This window comes from Staurois parvus, unplaced genomic scaffold, assembly GCF_062004578.1.
Source record: "Staurois parvus isolate SC_StPar_1 unplaced genomic scaffold, SC_StPar_1.0 ptg001255l, whole genome shotgun sequence".
NCBI lineage: Eukaryota > Metazoa > Chordata > Amphibia > Anura > Ranidae > Staurois > Staurois parvus.
In genome coordinates, this window is record NW_028319051.1 from 950,001 (window position 1) to 972,905 (window position 22,905).

The window sequence follows — 22,905 nt, forward strand, 5'->3', positions numbered from 1 at the left end:
AATCCATCTATGGGCAGGCTGGTTGTACTGAAGTCGATCCATCGTTCAACTTGAGTAAAAACCAGCCTGTCGGATTTTGCCATGTGATTACGGCCTGAGGCTATAGCTGCGAGCACTGATCATTGTGCTCAGTCGGCAGGGAAGGCTCCCCGCTGGCAAAACACAATAGCGCTTCAAGGGAGATACCCAAATCAAACACTGACTGTGTTAATGAGGGAGTTAAGCAATTTTCTCTCCTTCACCTGTGGTGGAAGGATCGAAAATTGCAAAATTTTTGGGCTGCTTTATGATTTCTAGTCATTAACCTCGTTAGCGGTATTCCCGAGTGTAGCTCGGGGTAAAATTTCAAAACCAAGAGCGGTAACCCCGAGCTACACTCGGGCTTACCATGCGGCGTTGCTCAGGGGGTCCCTGCAGCACTTACCTTGTCCTTCGCTCCCGCGATGTGTCCCCTGCAGCGTCCCCGGCCATCTCCTCCGGCTGATGCCGGCATCCGGCTTCTGTGTTCCGGTCCCTGTGACGTCGGGACGTTCGGGCGCCGGAACCGGCGGGAAATTTGAAATTTTTAAAAAATGTCATTTTGCTGTCATTGCTGTTTCAATGCATTTCACATACATTTTGTCCCGAGTGCTTTGTCCTGCGCCCTGCCTGCATTTTGACTGTTCTTTCTGCCTGGAAACTTAGAAAAGTCCATGGCGTCCAAAAAGTGTCCCTTTACGTCAAAAGCGGTTTTAGACGAGCTAGAGAACAGTGATAGTAAATCAGAACCACTTGCAGAATTGAGTGATGATTTGTGGGGAAATTCATCATCAGACACTGAAAACGATTTTGCGACTTTGCTCAGCGATGTGCGAATTTGCCTCTGTATTTCAAATTTCAGTGTTTTTGGTTTGATTAGATTATTGAATTACATTTATTATTATTATATTATTTTTTATGATTATTTATTAAATTGTAATTTATGATTTCGTGTTTCAAGTTTTATCATATCCGGGATGTTTACTAGACTCTTGTTCGTACAGATTTCAGTGAGTTATTCCTAAAAATTACAGCCTACAATAAAAAACTACATATTTCCATGCAAAAAAATGGTACCGCTTTCAGCACAAAAAAAATCGTAAAGAATCATACCGCCGAGGAGGTTAACTGTCATGTCACACCCTGCGAATGGTAAAGCAGGTTCATAATCTTTTGGTGTGGTCTTGCCAATGGCTCACCTTTATGGAGATCTCAGACGTATTGTCCAGTACCACGTAGCGAGCACACTGCTTATCCTCACATACCGAATGGAAGAACAGCGCCAGCACAGGAAGCTCTTGCTCCTCCCCCTAAAAGAGATAAACGGGTATTACAGCAGAACTGATTGAAAGCCATAACCACAAAAATATCAGTTCTATGCCCATCGCATCCAAGCATCCTGCGTGCTAGTATTTGAAACCTTTCCCCCATAAAAAATCCTGGTTGTCTATCTGATGGGTGACCTAAAAGGAAAAAAAAACAAAAAAAAACAAAAAAAAAAAAACTTGCTATTCTTCTACATTAGTCACCTGTCTTTCTGCAGCCTGCTGATTGGACAATAAAGGACCTGCAGCAAATATATGAGGTAATCCCTGTTCTTTCTCCTTTGGAAGTCATCATGTTCCAGTATGAGACTGTCCAGATTATACAAATAAACTGGTTGACTTCAACTGCTGACCGTGCCTTTTCCTGTGTAAGCGATGTAGGAGATGCATCCAAGGAAACTTGTTGAAATATTTTTAGAGTCCATCTCAGATGCCCCAACTCCTCACTTGGTTAGGATTGCATCAAAGTCGAACTCCAGGAATTCCGCTACTTTGTGGAATGTACTGGAATACCAGGGATTAAGACCAACAAGGTACATGCCACCTTGTGGACTTCTCTTTAATTTTTATGTTTACCAAGCACCAGGAACATAGCTTTTGCTATAGTTCTGGTGCGCCAACGATGTACCTCAACTACTTACTGTAGCTGCAGTGCCTGCCCCTCCTCTCCACAGTCCAGTTACACAGAGTGCTTTGTATTATGTGAACTCATTCATAAAATACAAAGACCTCTGCGAATGGACAGTGCATGGGAGGGGCAGGCACAGCTGCTGCTGTATATGAGAAAAGCATCTCTCCTGGCAGGGCCCTGGGAGTGTAGCAATAGCTGAACTCCCAGAGCTCCATAAAAAACTGTCAGATGTAAATGAAAGCGATAAGTCCATGAGGTGGCATGCACCATGTTGAACTTAACTCACAGTATGCCAGCAGATTTTACAAAGTGCCTGAATTCCTGGAGTTTAGCTTTAATTGTGCCCAATCAGTATATAGAAAAGTATTCGGTTATAAATTAATGGCTACATACATTTATTTGCAGACACTTTTGAGAGTATGAAGGTAGATTACATATTTGAAAAATAATTTTATAAAAAGACATATTAGCGGAGGAGCCAGGGATCAATCTAACCAACATGGGTTCTACTCTGCATACCTCCCCATAGTCTCCTGTTCTTAACCACTTCAATACTGGGCACTTATACCCCCCTTCCTCCCCAGGCCCATTTTCAGCTTTCAGCACTGTCGCACTTTGAATGACAATTCCGCAGTCATGCAACACTGTACCCATATGAAAGTATCATTTGTTTTCACACAAATAGAGCTTTCTTTTGGTGGTATTTAATCACCACTGAATTTTTCTATTATTCTATTTAAAAAAAAACAAAAAAAAAAAACAAACACTTTTCTTCATTTCTGATATAATATTTTGCAAATAACATTCCTTCATAAATTTAGGTCACAATGTATTCTGCTATATTTCTTTGGTGAAAATAATAATTGAATTTGTATTTTTTTTGGAATGTTGCTATTTAATTTCTTCATTTTTTTTTACTATTTTATTTTTTAGCACACTGTGGCCAAAGCAATACAATGCTACCATAGTAAAATTGAACTACACTGGGCAAGAGATCAGGATTTTTTTTTTTTAACACATGATTGCTAATAACAATGTATTTCATTGATATTTGCAAACATTGTTACTGAATTAAACGGATTCATTCAGTCTTTTGTGATTAGCTGTGATTGGGCAAAGCTCATCACATGATACAGATGGGCTGTGATTGGCCCTGTCTGTATCATGTGACTGCCTTGACCAGTCATAGCTAACAACATAATTGTATACAACGGATGGCATGACAGGAAGCCATCCATTGTATACAATTGACATGTGATCTGCTGTGATCGGTCACAGCGGTCATGTGACACCGGCAACCGGCTGGTGTAGTGATATGTCATCCCGTGGACACAGACAGTGACAGATCGAGCCGCTGCGCGGCCCCGCTGCTCGTTTTCACAGGTGGTCATATGACACCCAGTCACAACGGCGAGTGTCCCACCCAGCTGTCAATCTGCTATAGGCCGGACAGGAAGGTTGGTTACATGTAGTTACACTACGGTCTTGCAGGAGGATAATGTTGCTGAACCATCCTGGGTTCTACAAGACTTCGTCATTACCCATAATTCCTCATTATTAGTATGATGGAACAGGTGCCAAGCTGCCATAGAACACACAACTCTACTTGCAGACTGAGCCCAAACTGAGGCAGCCCGCCTCTTCTTACATTCCAGTCCCACTGAGTGACCGAGGTCTGAATTTCCCGCAAACTTTGAAGCTCCCTCCGAACCAGCACCCTTCCACGTTCCAGATCGATCTCCAGGAGGTGCTGGCGAGTTACACGCACAAAGACCCATGGCCAGTCAGGGTTACGTGGCTGCCCATCCAAAATAGGGCATACAGTTACTGGCAAGCATAGGGCATCTAGAGAGGTAAACACAAATGCCATGAGCACAAAAATGATTATTTATCCTATAAAGGAAGTTTATTGAGATCGAATATAAAATTACTATATGGCTTTACATTGTCTGCTCTGCCAAGGAGAGAATACAAGTAACTAAAGAACAAAAAATAGGTAAGGATGCACTATAACAACTCAATTGAAGCGTGCAAATTCATTTTTTTATTCTGAACATTTTTTTTTTTTTTATTGTAAAAGTTGCAAATATTAACAAAGTGTTTCAAAATGACAAATGAGTAAAAGTTATCATTGTACAGAGCATTGGAGTCCAAAGTATTAAGACAACCCACATGAAAGAAAAATATATGTATTTGAAATATATTTTTCCCAAATATATGGACAAATATTTGAAATGCTACAATTTTGGCTGTATTCAATATATTTCAATAAATATATATACTGTATGTTGAAATGCGTTATTACAAAATATATGAAAAATACATTTTCAAATATACTGTACGTCTTTAAACATGCATTCAATCTACATTTTTGAAATGCATTTACAAATATAAATTAAAAAAATATCTGAAGAATATATTTGAAAAAATTATATTTTTAAAAATATTTTCATATGTTTTGTAATATATAACAAACGCATTTCAACATTTATGTATGCATGTATGTGGGCAGCACAGTGGCTAAGTGGTTAGCACTTCCGCCTGGCAGTACTAGGGTCGTTGGCTTGAATCCAAACCACGGCACAACCTGCCTGGAGTTTGCATGTTCTCCCTGTGCCTGCGTGGGTTTCCTCCGGGTACTCCGGTTTCCTCCCACACTCCAAAGACATGCTGGTAGGTGAATTGGCTCCTGTGTAAATTGTCCCTAGTATGTGTATGTATGAATGTAAGTTAGGGACTTTAGACTGTACGCCCCTTGAGGGTTAGGGACTGATGTGAATGTACAATATATATGTAAAGAGCTGCGTCAATTGACGGCGCTGTACAAGTACCTGAAATATATATATATATATATATATATATATATATATATATATATAAATAAATAAAAGCATGTTGAAATGCGTTTTTATATATTACAAAATATATGAAAAATTTTTAAAAATATATTTTTTTCAAATATTATATATAATATCAGATTTTTTTTTAACACATAAAATCATTTTAACATATATTTTTAACATATATTTGTAAATGCATTCCAAAAATGTAGGCTAAACGCATGTTTACAGAGTATATGTAATGTAATTTTAAAAGTATTTTTCATATATTTTGTAATAACGCATTTCAACATACAATATATATTTTTATTGAAATATATCTTAAAATATATTTAATACAGCCAAAATTGTAGTATTTCAAATATAGGCCAATATATTTGGGAATAATATTTTTAAAATATATTTTTCTTCCATGTGGAAATATTGATGTTTATGTTCCAACTCATGTACAATAGAGAAAATAACTAAACTAATAGAAGAGAATTCATTTTTACTGAAGACTGGTTCTCCGAGGGATAGAAAAGACAAAAGCTTTTATTTAGTTTTCAAAAGAGTGGGAAGGGCTAGAACCTATGTCAGGTTTTCCTTGCTGTGTCTCCTTTAAGGGAGAAATTTATCCTCACTTCCTGTCAGGACAAGAAATAATGGGGCATATCTGCAACGGAGACACAGACAAAAAAACGGGTAAAAAAAAAGTGTACAGCTGAGAAGGATAAAAATCTGAAAATGTTTTCTAATTGCTTTCTGTTCGTCCTCATCTCATTGATGCCCCCACCCCCCATTTTCTTTTACAGGTGTCACACAAACCGGACATTAGGGCAAATCTCCCCAAAGGGGCCCCTGACAATGAATTGCCCAGTGCCATTGTATCAAATCAATGAAGGTGCAATGGGACAGTATCATTTACAGAACATGCACACCTTACCTTTTATAATCTCCTCCTCCTCCTCTGTCTTGTCGATTGTCTGCGGCTCCCACAATCCATCCTCCAGGACATCCTCTATCTTTTCTATCAGCAGATCTGCGGCTAGAGGGGCTGTGCTGACCTCCGGGGTGGGAGGTCTAGCTGGACCTGGGTTTGCAGGGACAGGTGACAGGCTGCCTGTTCTGCCAGCTGTCTGCAGTGTTATGGGCGATGACTTGCTCTTCGTGAAAGGCTGGGAATATACGGGATTTCTGGGGGTATTGCCATTTCGGTCCTTATTGAGCTCCTCCTCCAGGTGAGAGCGGTACTGCAACCAATCTTCGCCAAACTGTTCACGGAAGCTATCTGTGCGCTCAATGTCTCTTTGGTGTTGCAGAACTGTACAGGGCGATAAAGTGTAGCAAGGAGTGGATGATATAACAGGTAAAGTAGTACAACTCTGAACACACCATACACACAAACATTTGTAGAAACTTGACCATCACACCTATATGAGCTTCTTTAACATCCCAATTAAACACCATATGCCCCTGGGCAGAGCTACAGTAGTGACGTCATCACGCCTGCTGGGGTGTTGGATGCTGTTTTTTTGATATACCGATTTACTTGCTACTTATGCGAATAGATGCCTAGTATATAACAACGTGCAGGACCGGAGGAGACCATACACCCATCCATCCAGTTTGGGATTTCTCCCTATAAATGCTGTTAGACCTCCCATGATTTGAGGTAAGCAGCTTTGGTACCATTGGTGTGGAGCACAGCAGTGAAGAGGTTGTCAGCACAGGACCTTCGGCTGCTTTCAATGTATATCATTGCACTCTTTCACATAGAGATTCATATTTGATGCACTTATTTTTCTTAGATCTTTCCTTTTTGGACTCTATTTATATTTAATCAACATTTATGCATTGAGTGATTTTTTTTCCACTTCTATCTATGCACTTTAACCGCTTCAAGTTCGGACAATTTTACCCCCTTCCTGCCCAGGCCAATTTTCAGCTTTCAGCGATATCACACGTTGAATGATAATTGCGCGGTCATGCAACACTGTACCCATAGGAATTTTTTAGCATTTTTTTGAGACAGATAAAGCTTTATTTTGGTGGTATTTATTCACCACTCGGATTTTTATTTTTTTTTGCTATGTAAATGAAAAAGTCCAAAAATTTTTGAAAAAAGTGGCCTTTCTTATAAAAATTTGCAAATAAATAGCATTTCATCATAAATCTTAGCCAAAATTTATTCCGTTATCTTTTTAGTAAAAAAAAAAAAAAAAAAACCAAATTAGTTTATAACCAAAAATTATCATTTTTAAACTTTTTTTATATATATTTTTTTTTTAACATACTGTCACCCTAGCAGTACTACTTGTGGGGGGTGATGAATATATATATATTTTTTTTTTACACTGATTGCTTTTACAGCCTTTATGGGTGTAAAAGCAATCATTTCTCCTTCTCTCTGGCTGCATTCTTGCAGCCATTGAGAAATACTGTGTGAGCTGTGATTGGTCACAGGTTGTCACATAGTACAAGGCTGTTGTGAATAGCCCTGTACCATGTGATCTCTGTGATCATTCACAGATTTCACACATAGTAAGCAATGATGTCAGAAGTGACAGCTTGCTTACTACTCTACATGTGATCACTGATTGGCCAATCAGTGATCACATGATTGGGACCTCGCACAGAGGTCCCGTATGACGATCGGTGTTTCACTGTGTCCGGAGGACACAGCGGGCACCGGATCAAGGTACTGTGTGCTCCCAGGGAACGCGCACAAGCAGGGGGCGGGGATGCCATTTATAAACGGCCACCCGACCCAGCACTGCCACCGTCCGGCCGTTTATGGCTGTAAAAGCAATCATTTCTCCTTCTATCTGGCTGCATTCTTGCAGCCATTGAGAAATACTGTGTGAGCTGTGATTGGTCACAGGTTGTCACATAGTACAAGGCTGTTGTGAATAGCCCTGTATTATGTGATCTCTGTGATCATTCACAGATTTCACACATAGTAAGCAATGATGTCAGAAGTGACACCTTGCTTACTACTCTGCATGTGATCACTGATTGGCCAATCAGTGATCACATGATCGGACCTCACACAGAGGTCCTGTCCGACAATCGGTGTTCACTCCGGACACAGTGGGCACCGGATCGCAGGGCTGCGCGCTCCCAGGGACCGCGCACAAGCAGGGGGCAGGGAGGCTGTTTAGAAACGACCACCCGACCCTGCACTGCCACCGTCCAGCCGTTTATATACATGGGCCAGATGGGAAGTGGTTAATGACTGTCATTCACACTATACGTGCATGAAAACTGATGGAAACTGACCTGCAGATTTCACTTGCAGAAACATCAGTTTACATACACGATTCAATGAGTTTTATATAACTTGCAGATTCCTGCACAACAACAAAATGTGCACATAATACTAGTCAGTAACAATTGGTTTTGTTGTACCCTTGCAGAAAAACGTATGTGTCTGCACCATGGTGTGAACGAGCCCTGAGATAAAACGAAGACAGAGAAGCAGCCAAACAAAGAGAATCTTTAAAAAGGAAATCAACAGCACAAATTTCTTTTAAAAACTATATTTAGTTGAGGATTTTAAAGTAAACCTTTCAAAAGATAAAAATTGGGTTTGTCATTCCTGACTTTTCTGAAAAAGCTAGTTGTCTGGAGTAAAGTCAGAAGTCCATACTTCTATGCAGGGGCGGACTGACAACTCATGGGGCCCCCGGGCAATAGGGGATCATGGGGCCCGTGTCCTTGCCTCAAAAAAGCCTATGAAAAAGGTAGCAGGGGCATCTCATGGGGCCCCCTACTGATCCCGAGCCCTCGGGCAGTGCCCAAGTTTCCAAATGGTCAGTCCGCCCCTGCTTCGATGTCAGAAATGTAAAGTATTAAAGCAAGAAGGTAGCATGATAGCCAGGGAACTAGTAGTTGTAGAATGAGAAGCCCACAATGGCAGCATTTGATCAACCCAGAGGATGGAGGACATCTAGTGGTGAAAAGAGATTATTGCATGAAGCAGCATCTAAATCAAAATTGCAGCAAAAGTTGCTGTTGTTTTTAACCACTTCAATACCGGACACTTATCCCCTTCCTGCCCAAGCCAATTTTCAGCTTTCAGCGCTGTCGCACTTTGAATGACAATTGCGCGGTCTTGAAATACTGTACCCTCAATTTTTTCTTTTTTTTTGTGTGTTTGGATAGAACATCAGTAGGAAACTCCATGGCGTTCTTTGCACTCCAATAGTCTGAACCTCTTTGGCCTTGGGGGGGCTTCACTCCTTTTAGGAAATGTGATGATCATGCAACCACGTATCCTATGTAACCACTGTGCATGTCATACACCTCAGCCAAGAGGGAGCGTTGACACAAATGTATAGAAATAACATTGCGAGATCACATACCCACTACTGGCTGACTCCGCGGCTCCCGCTCACATTCGCTGTCACTGGGTTCTGAGATGCTGGCTCTGCGGACTTTAACCTGAGTTAAATGAGAAGAATGACATGACCTGGAGTAAATATACCAAATCAAGCACATTTCAGGAAATGTTACTGACAGTAATAAACCCTTTCACAGTGAACCTTTGTCGTCATCTTGTCCACTATGGCACCTCACCTTGGATTTTTTGCGAGGAATCCGGGTGGCGATCCTCTCTGGAGCAGAGCAGCTGTCGCTCAGTTCCCCAGTGCAGGAACTCTCTGTGGCCGAATTGTAGCCTCGTGGCAGTATTATCCGCTCTCTGTACACGTATGTAGTCTGTGGGGAAAAACAGAAGTACTTTTAAAGCAAGACGTAGAAGCTAGCCAAAACAGTTACAGGAATGATTGGAGAAACTGGTCTGATTAGGATTACCACTTTCAGAGACATATAAACACATACTAATCAGGATACACATAAATGGTTGTAAAGCAAGAAGTGGCTATATTAGGGGTGGATTTACTAAAGACAAAATAGATGTAATGTAGATATGGTAAAGCTCTGCTGATTTCCATCATCCAATCATAATGAAGTGAAGCTTTGCCACAATGAGTGCAACTGCACTTGCAAAGTGCACAGAATATTTTCCTTTAGTAAATCAACACTTGCTGTGGAACTACAGTAAAGATACAGGATGACCCACCCCTCCCCTGCCACTTCCCTTCAATCTCACTTGCCCATGGTTCCTATATAGGGTTCTAATTGATATACAGCGGTCACATGACCCAGCTCTTTCCCAGCCTGTCTGCAGGGAAACATAAGCAGGAGGAGCATCTAGTCCTCTGCTGCTGGTCACATGTTCATTATAAAAAAAAAAAAAACCTACAGCCTTTGGGATACAGAGTAAAAATAAACTCTCAAACTGTTTTAAATTGCATACAAATATATATTTGAATATATACAAATATACATTTTTTTGGCAATACCAGGGTGTGGGCAGATTTCTGCCACGCCCCTCCAGCCTGCTTCTTAGAAAGACAGGGAGGTGAAGCTTTCATCAATCAAGGTGCAATATCCCACCCCCATTGTGCTTATCTGGTTAGTGGAGGAGGAGGAAGTAGGCTGTCCGTTATTGTGTATATATATGTGAGTTGCTGAAACTGTATGGTATACTTGCACTTTTATTTATCCCATAAAAGTGCCTCATCTCTTTGCTACATTTTCCTTTCATTCCTTTTCTTGCTAATATGACTGACACTTTGTTATATTATACATTTATACTGTGATTTTTAATGGCCCATTATGAATCAGTTTTAGATCTTTACTTGGCAATGGATGCTGTCTATTGTATTTGTGCTGACTCTTGTATTTTACCTTTACCGTAATAAGAATTTGAAAAAAAAAAAAAAAGTGTTTTAGGCTATTTTTTTTTATTTGTTAAATAAACATTTTGATCTCAGAGTCTGATATTTACCAGATTCAACCTCTATAGGTTTAGATCTCTCTTCTGTTATTCTGAGAGTGAATTAGATATTTGGTTCCCTAACCATATAGCTGGTTATTCCTATTTACCAATGCATACAGACGTTCAAGAGCTCGGTCTTTTTTAGCTTTACATATTAACTAGATTACACATGCACACTTTTTTTTTTTTTTTTTTTTACATTAAGCTGTGTTGTGCTTTACTTCTGCTTTTTAATAATGCATACAGTTGTGGAATGCTAATGCAAAGTTCAAAAGTTTATTCTGTCGTTTGTGTGTAACAATCTGTTTGTTCATTAAATGATTAGAAATTGTATATTGGAGGTTTTTATCTGATTGAATCGAAACAATAAATCGGCCAAGTAATTCACCTTTAAAACAATCGTTAGTTGCAGCCCTAGTCTGGATATTATGGTAGATCTCGTACGGTAAGAAATCTTCTATACTCCCTAACCCCCCCCCCCCCCCTTGTTCCAGGTCCATAGAGATATCTCGCACAGGGACCTGTCAGACTGTTTGCTAGCACTGCCAGGAGCCAAGAGGCTAGCAGCACCGAGAAGTCCTCTGAAAAGCAGACAGATTTTTCTAACAAAATGAGGAATTGGCCAGAAGCCCGGTGAACATTATCTTAAAGCTCGGGGCAGGAAATATTTTAGGTTTAATTACACATTATAATAAAATGTTCAAGACTCACCATGACTTTATCCAATGCGGTTATCAGATTTCCATCCAGTAAAACCTGACAACACCAAGACAAATGTTTAAATACGGGACGTTTTTCATCCACAACGTTACCAGCAGCATTCTCTATCACTCACCTTGTCAGAGGCTTTACGGGACAGGTGTTGGGCGGTCAGTGCTCGATGGTCTGGGAGGTAGCACATAGGATTTCCTTCCAGGATGAGCTGGAAAGCAAACAAGCGGGGATATAATATAGCGGGGAGTTGTCTGCAGTTACATTATATGGCAATGGTGTCCTTCCGCAGGTTCATTAAAACCAATGTAGAGCTTAGGGAATAATCATATCAGTGAGACCTTGGTATTTATTTGCAAACATAGGAAGCTGGTAATAAAATGTGGACATTTAAAGTGCTAGCGGTCAACTAACACTGCATTAAATTTGTGAAAATCCTTTAAGAGACCCTGAATCCAAAGGGCAATTCCCTATAAACAGTAGTATACAAACCTCTACAGTGATCCTGGTCTCCTACCTCCCCTCCATTCTAGCCCTGCAGTTCTGTCAGTCACTTCAGTATCTGTCAATTCAGTTAGTGTTGAATGCCTGTGTACCCTGCTACTCGCTGGTTCTTTCTTCCCACCCCTATACCACATCAGGAATCAGCAGTGACACAAGGGAAAAATGGAGCCACAGCACACATGGTGGATAAAAGGTACTTGACACACCTGGAAGTGTCAAATGCCAAACAGACTAAAGGATTCAGTGCTAGAACAGAGGAAAGATAGGAAACCTGGAAGACTGGAGAGGAGAGTATAATACCTCTCTTCTTGCAGAGTTGTTTTTGTGATTTGTTTAGAAGTCTGACATATATTTAAAGTAGAAGTAAAGCATATATTAATATTTAGTTTTCTGAAACACTGCGTACAAAAAAAAACAAAAATCACCATGTTTATTTATTTTTTAAAATAAAATTAAGTATTCACCTTTTTTTAACCACTTGCTGGTTAAGAAAATGCGCACTGTGATCGCTGTGTTTTTCAGACATAGCTGATCACGTTATGGTAACGGGCCAATCACAGCGGCCGTTTATCACATGATCAGCTGATTACAATGTAGACCACACTTGCCGGCTATCGGCAGCACTTTCCTCATGCTGTCACAGCGCGAGGAAAGTACTGTCAATAACTGGCAGGTGTGGAAGGAGACATCTGCACTGATAATCAGGGCACTGATTATCACTGCAGCCCCAATAGTGCCCAGCAGTGCTGCCAGTCAGTGCCACTTATCAGTGTCTTACAATGCTGCCTATTAGTGCGCTTCAGTGATGCCAATTAGTGCACATCAGTGTCGCCTATCATTTTCTCATCATTGCCGCATTTCAGTGCAGTCTCATCAGTGCCTCATCAATGCCCACTAGTTCTGCCTCATCAGTGCACATCAGTGAAGGAGAAAAATTACCGTTATTTTTTAAAACAATTTTATCAAAAAATAAAAACCCCAGTGGGGATTAAAGAACACCAAAAGAAAGCTCTATTTACGTAAAAAAAAATGCAAAAAATGTCATGGTTACAGTGTTGTATGACCACACAATTGTCACAGTGCGACAATGCTGACAGCTAAAAATTGGCCTGGGCAGGAAGGGGGTAAAAGTAGTAGACAAGTGTTAAAGTGGTCGTAAAGGCTCAATGCTTTTTACCTTCATGCATTCTATGTATGAAGGTAAAACAAACCTTCTGCATGCAGCAGCCCCCCCAATACTTACCTAAGCCCCATCCCATCGCTATCCAGGGATGTGCACGAGTCTCCCATAGGCTGAAACATCAGTGGGAGTCACTAACTTCCACTGCTGTCAATCACAGCATGTGGGGGGGGGGGGGGGTGTTGAGCCATGGCTGTGTGTGAATGGACACGCAGAGCAATGGCTCGGGAGGGGCCTGCTTGGATGCCCCCCCAATAGCAAGTTGCTTGCTGTGGAGGCACTTGGCTTGAGGGAAGGGCCAGGAGCGCTGGCAGGGGACTCAAAATGATGAGGATCAGGGCTGCTCTGTGCAAAATCACTGCACAGAGCAGGGAAGTATGCCATGTTTGCTATTAAAAAAAAAAATTTCCTTTAATATCACTTTAACCTTTGTTATATTTCAGCACTGCCAATTTCCTGCAGCAGCCATAACATTATGACCATTGACTGGTAAAGTGAAGAACATCGATTATGTCATGGCAATGGCACCTGAAAGTGGGTGGGATATATTATGCAGCAAGTTAACATGTTGCCTCTGAATTTAATATGTTAAAAGCAGACAAAATAGGCAAGCAAAAGGATTTGAGAAACTTTGTCAAGAACGAAATTGTAACGGATGGATGACTGGGTCAGAGCTACTCCCAAACTGCAGCTCAGTCTTCACGGGACTGAGATTGAGCTCTGCAGTCACTTTTGCAGCAGTTTTGTTATACCGGGCTACAATCCAATGCAATGTTTTTTGTCTCTTTTGGTCAGTTGACCGCGTCGACCTTGCTTATGCTTATCAGATGACGGTTTCCCAGAAACTGTATATGCCCTCTTAACCTTTGATACTGTACCTCGCGACACAGCAATTACATTGGCAACTTCAGTCAGAAGCACCTTCTAAGTGGCACCAACAATTTGTCCTCTTTAACCCCTTGCCTAACGGGCACTTATACCCCCTTCCTGCCCAGGCCAATTTTCAGCTTTCAGCGCTGTCACACTTTGAATGACAATTGTGCAGGCATGCAACACAGTACTTATATGAAATTTTTATCATTTTTTTTTTTACATAGGTGGAGCTTTTTTTTGGTAATATTTAATCACCTCTGGGTTTTTTATCTTTTGCTAAACAAACCAAAAACTGAAAATTAAAAAAAAAAAAAAAAAAGTTTTCTTAGGTTTTGTTATAAAAGTTTGTAAATAAGTGATTCTTCTCCTTCATGGATGTGCACTAATGAGGCTGCAGTGATGGGCGCTGATAGGCTGCACTGATAGGTGGCATTGGTAGGTGGCACTGATGGTCAGTGAAAGGCAGCACTCATATATGGCACTGATAGGCGGCACTGAAAGGCAGCTCAGATGGGCACTGATATGTGGCATTGATGTGCACTGGTATTCACCATGTGGCATTGATGTGGCACCGATGGGCACTGGCAGGTGGCATTGAGGAGTACTGACAGCTGGCATTCATGGACACCGACAGGTGGCACTGCTTGGGCTACACTGATCATCAGTGCCCTGATGATCAGTGTACATGTCCCCTCTGAGGCATGCCAATTACCGGCTCTCCTCTCCTCTTGAGCTGTCAGCGTGACAGCTCGTGAGGAGAGTGCCGATATCTGGCATTTCCATATGTACATGTGGTCAGCTGTGATTGGAGACAGCTGATCACATGACCAAGCTGACGTCTTTGGCTCTTTCCTTTGATCGGTGATCCGCTGTGTCCGAAGGTTAGGAGTGGGAGGACGTCATATGACATCCTTCCAGAACAAGAGAACCGCCTTGTGCTGTCATTTCGTATATGGTGTGCGGGAGGAGGTTAAAGGGGTATGCTGTAACATGACTCCCTACTACTAGCAGCGCACACAGTGACGAAAGTGAGGCTTCCCACCTAATCGCTAGGTGTCTCATTACACAGCGGAAGCAAAAGAATGTTACGGCACTTGCACATCTGCAAATAATGTAGTGTTTCCATTTTTTTTGTCTACCCCTGTACAGTATATACTTAATGAAGCCTGGGATATGTTTAGGAAGGCCATATCCTAACAGCAACAGAAGACCAATATGACAGCAGGCACAGGGAACTTCACAGCCACAACTGTTGGTGAGCAAGACGGTCATGGCGGCTGGAGAGCAACACAATTGAAACTACTAGGGAGCAACAAGCCTGCAGCCAGTGAACCACACCGTGGCGGCATTAAACTTTTTTAAATGTGTAAACCAAATAAGTTATTTTCAAAACCAACCCACTCAAAGCAGCTGTATCCACTTTACCTCTTTCAGGTTATGCATCCGAGCTAAACCTTTGAGCTGTGAGTGATTGTCCAGCAGGTTATATGACAGATCCAAGTGATGAAGGTTTGTGAGATGTTCCAGCCCTGTGATTGGAAAATACAGTCAGAGAAGTTTCATGAATGTGCCCTTGTCAAACACACATGGATCACACATACATACACATACAGACTGACCTTTGGTGCAGGACAGCTTGTTGTAACTTAAGATAACAGTTTGGAGCTGTACGCTGGACTGTATGCTGAGCTCCGGGAAGGATTCCAGTGAATTATACGCCAGATTCAGGTGCTGGAGCTCAGAGAGAATCTAGAACCCAACAACACATATTATAAGACATGACTGAAGCCTTTTAATACATCAAAGGCATGAATAAAGTTCAGGAGGGCAGCATCTTCAATATGAACCTAAGATCAAGGACATAGAGACCTGACCTCAAGCTAGCAGGAGGAAAGTTCAAAGCTAAAACATTTGCCGCATTTTTGATTTGCTCCATACATATTTCTGGCTGAAAGCTATTCAGACAAAGCAAAACTCACACTTTGCAGAAAAGGGTGAAATAGAGTACCTTTAAATGTGGGCCGCAGTCTTTGATGAAATTGTTACTCAAGTCCAAAGACCTCAGACTGTTCAACAGTTCCTAAACAAAAGAACATATTGCTATAAGAAAACATTTACACTAAGGATAGACACAGCTAGAGCTAAAGCCCAACTACAGATTCTAAATTTTAAGTTTTTAAATACCCCCTAATCTCAGTTGGGGGGGGAAAAAAAAAAAAAAAAAAAAAAAAGCAGATTTCACTACAATGCTCACTTTTTCTCCAGTGCCGTTCTCCGCAAAAACTCTGCCCACTTCCAAGCTGAATGACAGCCAGCATCATTCAACCATTCCTGCTTGGCCAGGAGTCTTGACCCCACAGCATGGACCCCGGGCACGTAAGCAATTGAAAAAGGTACAAATCCCAGGGGTCCAAGCAGGGCCCGGGGGCCACATGTAGCCCTTTGGTATATGATGTGTGGCACTTGGACCTCAGCAGTTTGTAGTGGGAACATTGACTAGAGTATTAGTATTGATCTCTACTAGCCTCGTGTAACATGTTCCTAGTTTCATACGGTTTTCTGCAGCATATCTCCAGCCAAAAATATAGCATGCCCACACTCTCGGACCTTCATTTCCTCTATTAGATCTGCAGTTTCTAACAGTCGATTTAAGCATTACATATACTGAACATTACGTGCAGCTCTCTGGTGATGTCAGGGGCAGCATTTGAGGCTCCTTTTGCTAATTCGTTGACAACGGCTGGCTGGTCTAAACAATTATGGTGATCAGGGTTGGGGATCCTCTCTGCTGATGGCTTACAACTTACAAATATCACTGCAACCAAAAAAATTGAAGAAAAAAAAAAAAAAAAAAAAAAAAAAAAAACACTTCCACTGCAAGCATGATTTCAATCAGCAGCTAGCAATTAAAACATTTAATGGATCTATCTAAAACTGTTAAATAGCATACTGTGGCACTGCGGGTAAAAACAAGAATTTGATGGAATACTCTTTAGCAGTCACACCCAGTATGAAGTGTACTCACCAGAGACTGGTCCAGGCTGTGGATGGCATTTTTGCTGAAGTTGAGTGTGTGCAGTTCCAACCAGGGTAGGGCAGAACTCAGATCCCCCCCACAAGAAGAGATCACCTCCTGCCACGTGATAAAGAAGATACACATTATGTATTAAAGAGTACATGCTGGGGACAGAGGAAAACAATAGTTTAAGTAAAAACACTATCAAGGAAACATTGCAGCAGCACTAAAATCAGAAATTCTATTTAGTTTATTCTAATCTGTTGCTGCAAGATTTTACAGGCCATCTAACAGGGTCAGTGAGTGTGTACTGAAACCTCTGCTTGCGCCATCGCCTATTACATACAACTTTCCACACACAGCTAATGTCTGCACTACTCAACAGCTGACACGGGGGGGAACATGCATATCTAAAGGGATGCCAGGGATGTGTTCTTTCTTATAATGCTCAGGCTCAGAAAAGAGCATGACTTCTTCTCAGGTAAAAACTGGAGCATGTACAAAGGGAGTGGCAATGCTGAAAATAAAGCATTGACTGGAATAGCTTTGCCACTCTAAATAAGGAAGTAGGAGAAAAAAAGAATATGACAGGATCAACTGGGTATACACAATTTAAGAATATAGTAATGAGAGAAGCGTTGAGCACACAGTAAGAGCAATTCATTTTAGAGCCAATTACAAAAAAAAAAAAGTTTGGGTTTACAGACATCTTAAAAGGATCACTACTGAGAAAAATATTATATTCTGGTAACTGTATTACCTGTAATGCTAGTATTCAGTATACGAATGTATTTATTTTACAGGCCTTAACTGATATTTTACTATACTACACGTCTATGCAGGTTACGCTTAGATCTACGGTACTAGTAGTAGAATGCTAAAATCAGCCTTGCACATGTATCTCGCTTTATCCCAGTGGCAGAATGCCCCCCACTTACCGCTATGCTGGTCACACATTGTGAGCAAGTCAGGATCTCCAACTGTGAGTATACACCTCGCAGCCCCCTTAGGCAGTGTGGGGGGAGACATTGTAACTGCAATATGAAATGATAATCAGCACTCTGTTAACAATCAAGCTTAGCAGCTTCTTCATTTCTATCTTGACAGGTTTCCTTTAAAGCGCACCTCTGGGCCAAAATTTATTTCATTATACATTTAGGTTAGCCATTGTCAACCACGGTTCTGTGGAATCTTAAGGTTTTCCCAGGGGTTGCTGAGGGTTTATGGAGCTGTGGCTGACTGACCTACAATTTGATATTGTCTGCATAGTTTCAGGATCAGTGAAATGTGGCAGAGTCAGCACCATGGCACAATTGATCTTTTTTGCCATCTGTAAGGGTGGCATTTTGACCAGCCATGTAAGGAGTATTCTTCCCAATGACCACCAATGTAGAGGCATTTTCCCCACTGACCGCCACTGTAAGGAATATTCTCTCCAACAACCGCCAATGTAAGCAGCGTTCTCCCCACCATTGTAAGGAGCAGTCTTCGCGCCGACCACCATTGTAAGGAGCAGTCTTCGCGCCGACCACCATTGTAAGGAGCAGTCTTCGCGCCGACCACCATTGTAAGGAGCAGTCTTCGCGCCGACCACCATTGTAAGGAGCAGTCTTCGCGCCGACCACCATTGTAAGGAGCAGTCTTCGCGCCGACCACCATTGTAAGGAGCAGTCTTCGCGCCGACCACCATTGTAAGGAGCAGTCTTCGCGCCGACCACCATTGTAAGGAGCAGTCTTCGCGCCGACCACCATTGTAAGGAGCAGTCTTCGCGCCGACCACCATTGTAAGGAGCAGTCTTCGCGCCGACCACCATTGTAAGGAGCAGTCTTCGCGCCGACCACCATTGTAAGGAGCAGTCTTCGCGCCGACCACCATTGTAAGGAGCAGTCTTCGCGCCGACCACCATTGTAAGGAGCAGTCTTCCCGCCGACCACCATTGTAAGGAGCAGTCTTCGCGCCGACCACCATTGTAATGCTCCTTCTCCCCGCTGACCACCACTGTAATGCTCCTTCGCCCCACTGACCACCACTGTAATGCTCCTTCGCCCCACTGACCACTATTGTAATGCTCCTTCTCCTCACTGACCACCATTGTAATGCTCCTTCTCCTCACTGACCACCATTGTAATGCTCCTTCTCCCCACTGACCACCATTGTAATGCTCCTTCTCCCCACTGACCACCATTGTAATGCTCCTTCTCCCCACTGATCACCATCATAAAGAGCATTCTTCCCCTGACCACCAATGCAAGGAGTATACTTGTTTGTATTAGTGGTATCCCAAGACTGGATAATTATTTCAGGAGGTTCTTTGGGTAAAAAGGTTGAAAAGGGATGATTTAAGTAATAGGTTTTTTGTTAATGCTGGTCAGATAATCTCTCCAAAACGGGTAGCTTCGCTTCAGCATTTCCTGTGCAGGAGAACAGATACCTGTGCCTGTCGTATGTAAAGCACAGTGTCTGGCCCTCTTAACAACCCTATTTAGTACCTGAGAGAACACATAAATGTACTGTTGCATTGCTTCCTATGTGAACAAAAGATGTGATGAGGAAATCAATGCAAAACCCTCCTCTAGGACAAAAAGAAAATAAAAAAAGGTGACTTTTTTTTGGACAGCAACTGGTGACATAAAAAGGGGATTTAAAAAATAAATCCCTACTGTTCCTTAAATCCAAGGAATGCTCAAAGGATTATACTTAGATGTACAGTAGTAGTATAGTGGCTCAGTGGTTAGCACTTCTGCCTTACAGCACTGCGGTCCCCAGTTGGAATCCCAGCCAGGACACTATCTGCATGGAGTTTGTGGGTTCTCCCTGTGCTTGCATGGGTGTCCTCTGGGTACTCCAGTTTCTTCCCACACTCCGAAAGACATGTGGGTAGGTTAATTGGCCCTAGAATGTGTATGTATGCCTATGGGGTAGGAACCCCAGATTGTAAGCAGCTTGATAGCAGGGACTGCTGCAAACATACAATATGTAAAGTGCAGTGATAATTGGTGGCACTCAGGGGCGGACTGATAACTCATGGAGCCCCCGGGCAATAGGGGATCATGGGGCCCCTCTGTCCTTGCCCAAACTCAAAAAAGCCTATGAAAAAGGTACCAGGGACATCTCATGGGGCCCCCTACTGACCCCGGGCCCTCAGGCAGTGCCCGAGTTTTCAAATGGTCAGTCCGCCCCTGGTGGCACTATATAAATTCCCAAATTAATATTGAATGCGTATGAAGTAAAAAAAAAGTGCCTGGAGATGAGCTTTAGTATATCAAAGTAGAATTCCAGTCGCAATCTAACTAGTCTTAAAAATGCTCCTTCCCCCCTCCTAACAGCTATGCTGACCAACCCATGTAAGAGGAAGATTTACCTATTTTAAGCCCACCCCGGTCCAGTCACATGATATTGCGTTAGCCAGTGGCAGAGCTCTGAGCAATGGCTGGAATACCTGGGAGTGGTGACATCATCCTATGGCTCATCCGTTATCGCCACTCCCTCCAGCTGCCGTTGGCTGACACAGGGGAGCTGGATCACATGACTGGACCGAAACAAGCTGGTTTTTTTCCCTACGCACGTTAGTCGGCATATGTGACTTTTTTTAAAGGATAAGTTCACCTTTCTTAATCTGTTACATCCATACTTAGAATGTAACATGTTGAGCATCTTCCTCTTCTCCCCCATATCTGCCACCTCCTTGTGACAGTGGGCCAGGGATCTTCTCTGCGCACCCACTGCTATAGTTTGTATACAGCTTGGCACTGCAAATTCAACTGTCATTCATTCACAGAGTTCTATGAATGAACTACAACTACTGTTAGCCATTTCAGCTGACAGCTTGTAGTTCTCAACGAACTGCAAGGGCACTGGCGAGAGCTCTTGTAGTCCACTGAGCTTCCTGGGCTTCAGTAACTGCCCACCCGTATCAGAGGTATGGGCAGACCGTGTACTGACAGTCTGCAGGAGCCCAATATTGCACCTGCAATCTGTTGATCGCGGGTTCAAGGCTTTACAGGCTCTCAAGAAACAAAAAATAATACCTGTAAAACAATGTGCGTTCATTATTATTTTTTTAAATATGAATCTATCCTTTAGGACTAGTTAGGTTGAGGCTGGAATTATACTTTAAGTGAAAATGGAGACATTCAGCTATTTGAGAGAAATGTATACATGAACGTGAGTGCATGACAAAATGCTGTAGCCCAAATTTGCACAAAGAATTTTTTTTTTTTTCCACCTGTGGAAGGATGAAAAAATGCTCATAGAAAATACTCACCTCTAAACTTTTTAAGGACTTAAATGGAAAAATATTCACATCAAACTGGGGGGGACATTCATCAAGGTGAATAATCTGTAAAGAAAAAAAACAAAAATCTTAAATAATTTTCATTGACATGCAACAAGTTGTGCCAATAAAAAAGCTCTGATCTTTAAAGTGTGAGTTCACCATTACAGAAAAAATGAAAAGGTGAACATTGTACACCCTTCTCCACCCCCCCGGGTCTCGCTGTACGTACCTCCTGAGGGTGATGAGCATTCTGTGCCAATGTAACTGGTGCAACGGTCCAGAGACTTAAAATCCCTCTACTGCATTTACATTCTCTAGGGTTTCCAGAACAGATCAGGGCGACTGGCACTGACCAATCAGAAAGTCTCTGAGCCATCTAGGAAGCCATGAATGAAAAGGGAGGAAAGTGGGGATTTTAAATCTTGGGACCGTGACATCAGCTGGCAACTGACAGTACAGCATCTACAGGAGGTAAGTACGACAGGGCCTGAGCAGGGTAGGGGTGGGGAAGGTGTACAGTGTAACTTTTAACTTTTACAGAAAAATTAAAAAGGTAAACTAACACTTTGAGGCTGGATTTACAATTTTACATCTTTGTCTGTTAACCTATGCCGTGTCACAAATTAATGAGCACTGCGTTCACTTTGAATGGGTTTGCAACACACAAGAACAGACCAAAAAAAGGCCATGCAGCATTTTTCTCTATAGCAGGGGTATTGAAATAAAATTCAAGGAGTTTCGGTCACTAAAATTTTCTTCTGGCCGAGGTCCAAATAGGGTGTGCCCATCAGTGTGCCCCCTTGCATTAGGTGTCGCCATCAGAGTGCAACCTTACATCATGTATTCACATCAGTTGTCCCCAGCAGAGTGCCCCTTTACATAAAGTATCCTCATCACATTGCCAGGTATTCCTGTCGGAGTGCTCCCTTACACTCAAAGTACTCCTTTCTATCATATTTCCCCATCAGAGGGACCCTTAACATAAAATAAGGGGCACTCTGAGGGGCCCATCTGGCGTTAAGGGGCACGCTGACGGGGCCCGTGGCCTTAAGGGGCACTCTGACGGGGGCACGTTACCTTAAGGGGCACTCTGACGGGGGCACGTTACCTTAAGGGGCACTCTGACGGGGGCACGTTACCTTAAGGGGCACTCTGACGGGGGCACGTTACCTTAAGGGGCACTCTGACGGGGGCACGTTACCTTAAGGGGCACTCTGACGGGGGCACGTTACCTTAAGGGGCACTCTGACGGGGGCACGTTACCTTAAGGGGCACTCTGACGGGGGCACGTTACCTTAAGGGGCACTCTGACGGGGGCACGTTACCTTAAGGGGCACTCTGACGGGGGCACGTTACCTTAAGGGGCACTCTGACGGGGGCACGTTACCTTAAGGGGCACGTTACCTTAAGGGGCACTCTGACGGGGGCACGTTACCTTAAGGGGCACTCTGATGGACACATTCTATGTTGTGCCCATCAGAGAACCCCTTAACATTCCATGTGCCCATCAGAGTGCTACACACAGATTTTTCTACCTTCATGCATAGGATATATGAAGGGAAAAAACCTTGAGCCTTTCGAACCATTTTAAAGTGCAAAAGCATTGGCCCCTCTACAGTGATCTGATATGCCCCCTGCGAGTCAGTGCTAGAGCTCTCCAATCAGCAGGAAATGCTAGGTTTTCTGTTTGCACAGGTTTACCT

General features: G+C 42.5%; 1 protein-coding gene across 1 annotated transcript in view; it reads right to left on the bottom strand.

Annotated features, from left to right (window-relative positions):
• Nucleotides 1–22,905, bottom strand: part of STK11IP (serine/threonine kinase 11 interacting protein) — a 74,915-nt gene that overhangs the window by 35,956 nt on the left and 16,054 nt on the right. Inside the window, exons 4-16 of the mRNA XM_089660633.1 lie at nucleotides 21,191–21,265; nucleotides 17,864–17,959; nucleotides 16,935–17,042; nucleotides 15,918–15,989; nucleotides 15,529–15,658; nucleotides 15,335–15,438; nucleotides 11,477–11,563; nucleotides 11,353–11,397; nucleotides 9,375–9,515; nucleotides 9,161–9,239; nucleotides 5,740–6,117; nucleotides 3,623–3,819; nucleotides 1,218–1,328 (exon numbers count right to left, since the gene is read on the bottom strand). Of these exons, the coding sequence (XP_089516759.1) occupies nucleotides 1,218–1,328; nucleotides 3,623–3,819; nucleotides 5,740–6,117; nucleotides 9,161–9,239; nucleotides 9,375–9,515; nucleotides 11,353–11,397; nucleotides 11,477–11,563; nucleotides 15,335–15,438; nucleotides 15,529–15,658; nucleotides 15,918–15,989; nucleotides 16,935–17,042; nucleotides 17,864–17,959; nucleotides 21,191–21,265 (1,623 nt within the window). The remainder of the gene's footprint in view (nucleotides 1–1,217; nucleotides 1,329–3,622; nucleotides 3,820–5,739; nucleotides 6,118–9,160; nucleotides 9,240–9,374; nucleotides 9,516–11,352; nucleotides 11,398–11,476; nucleotides 11,564–15,334; nucleotides 15,439–15,528; nucleotides 15,659–15,917; nucleotides 15,990–16,934; nucleotides 17,043–17,863; nucleotides 17,960–21,190; nucleotides 21,266–22,905) is intronic.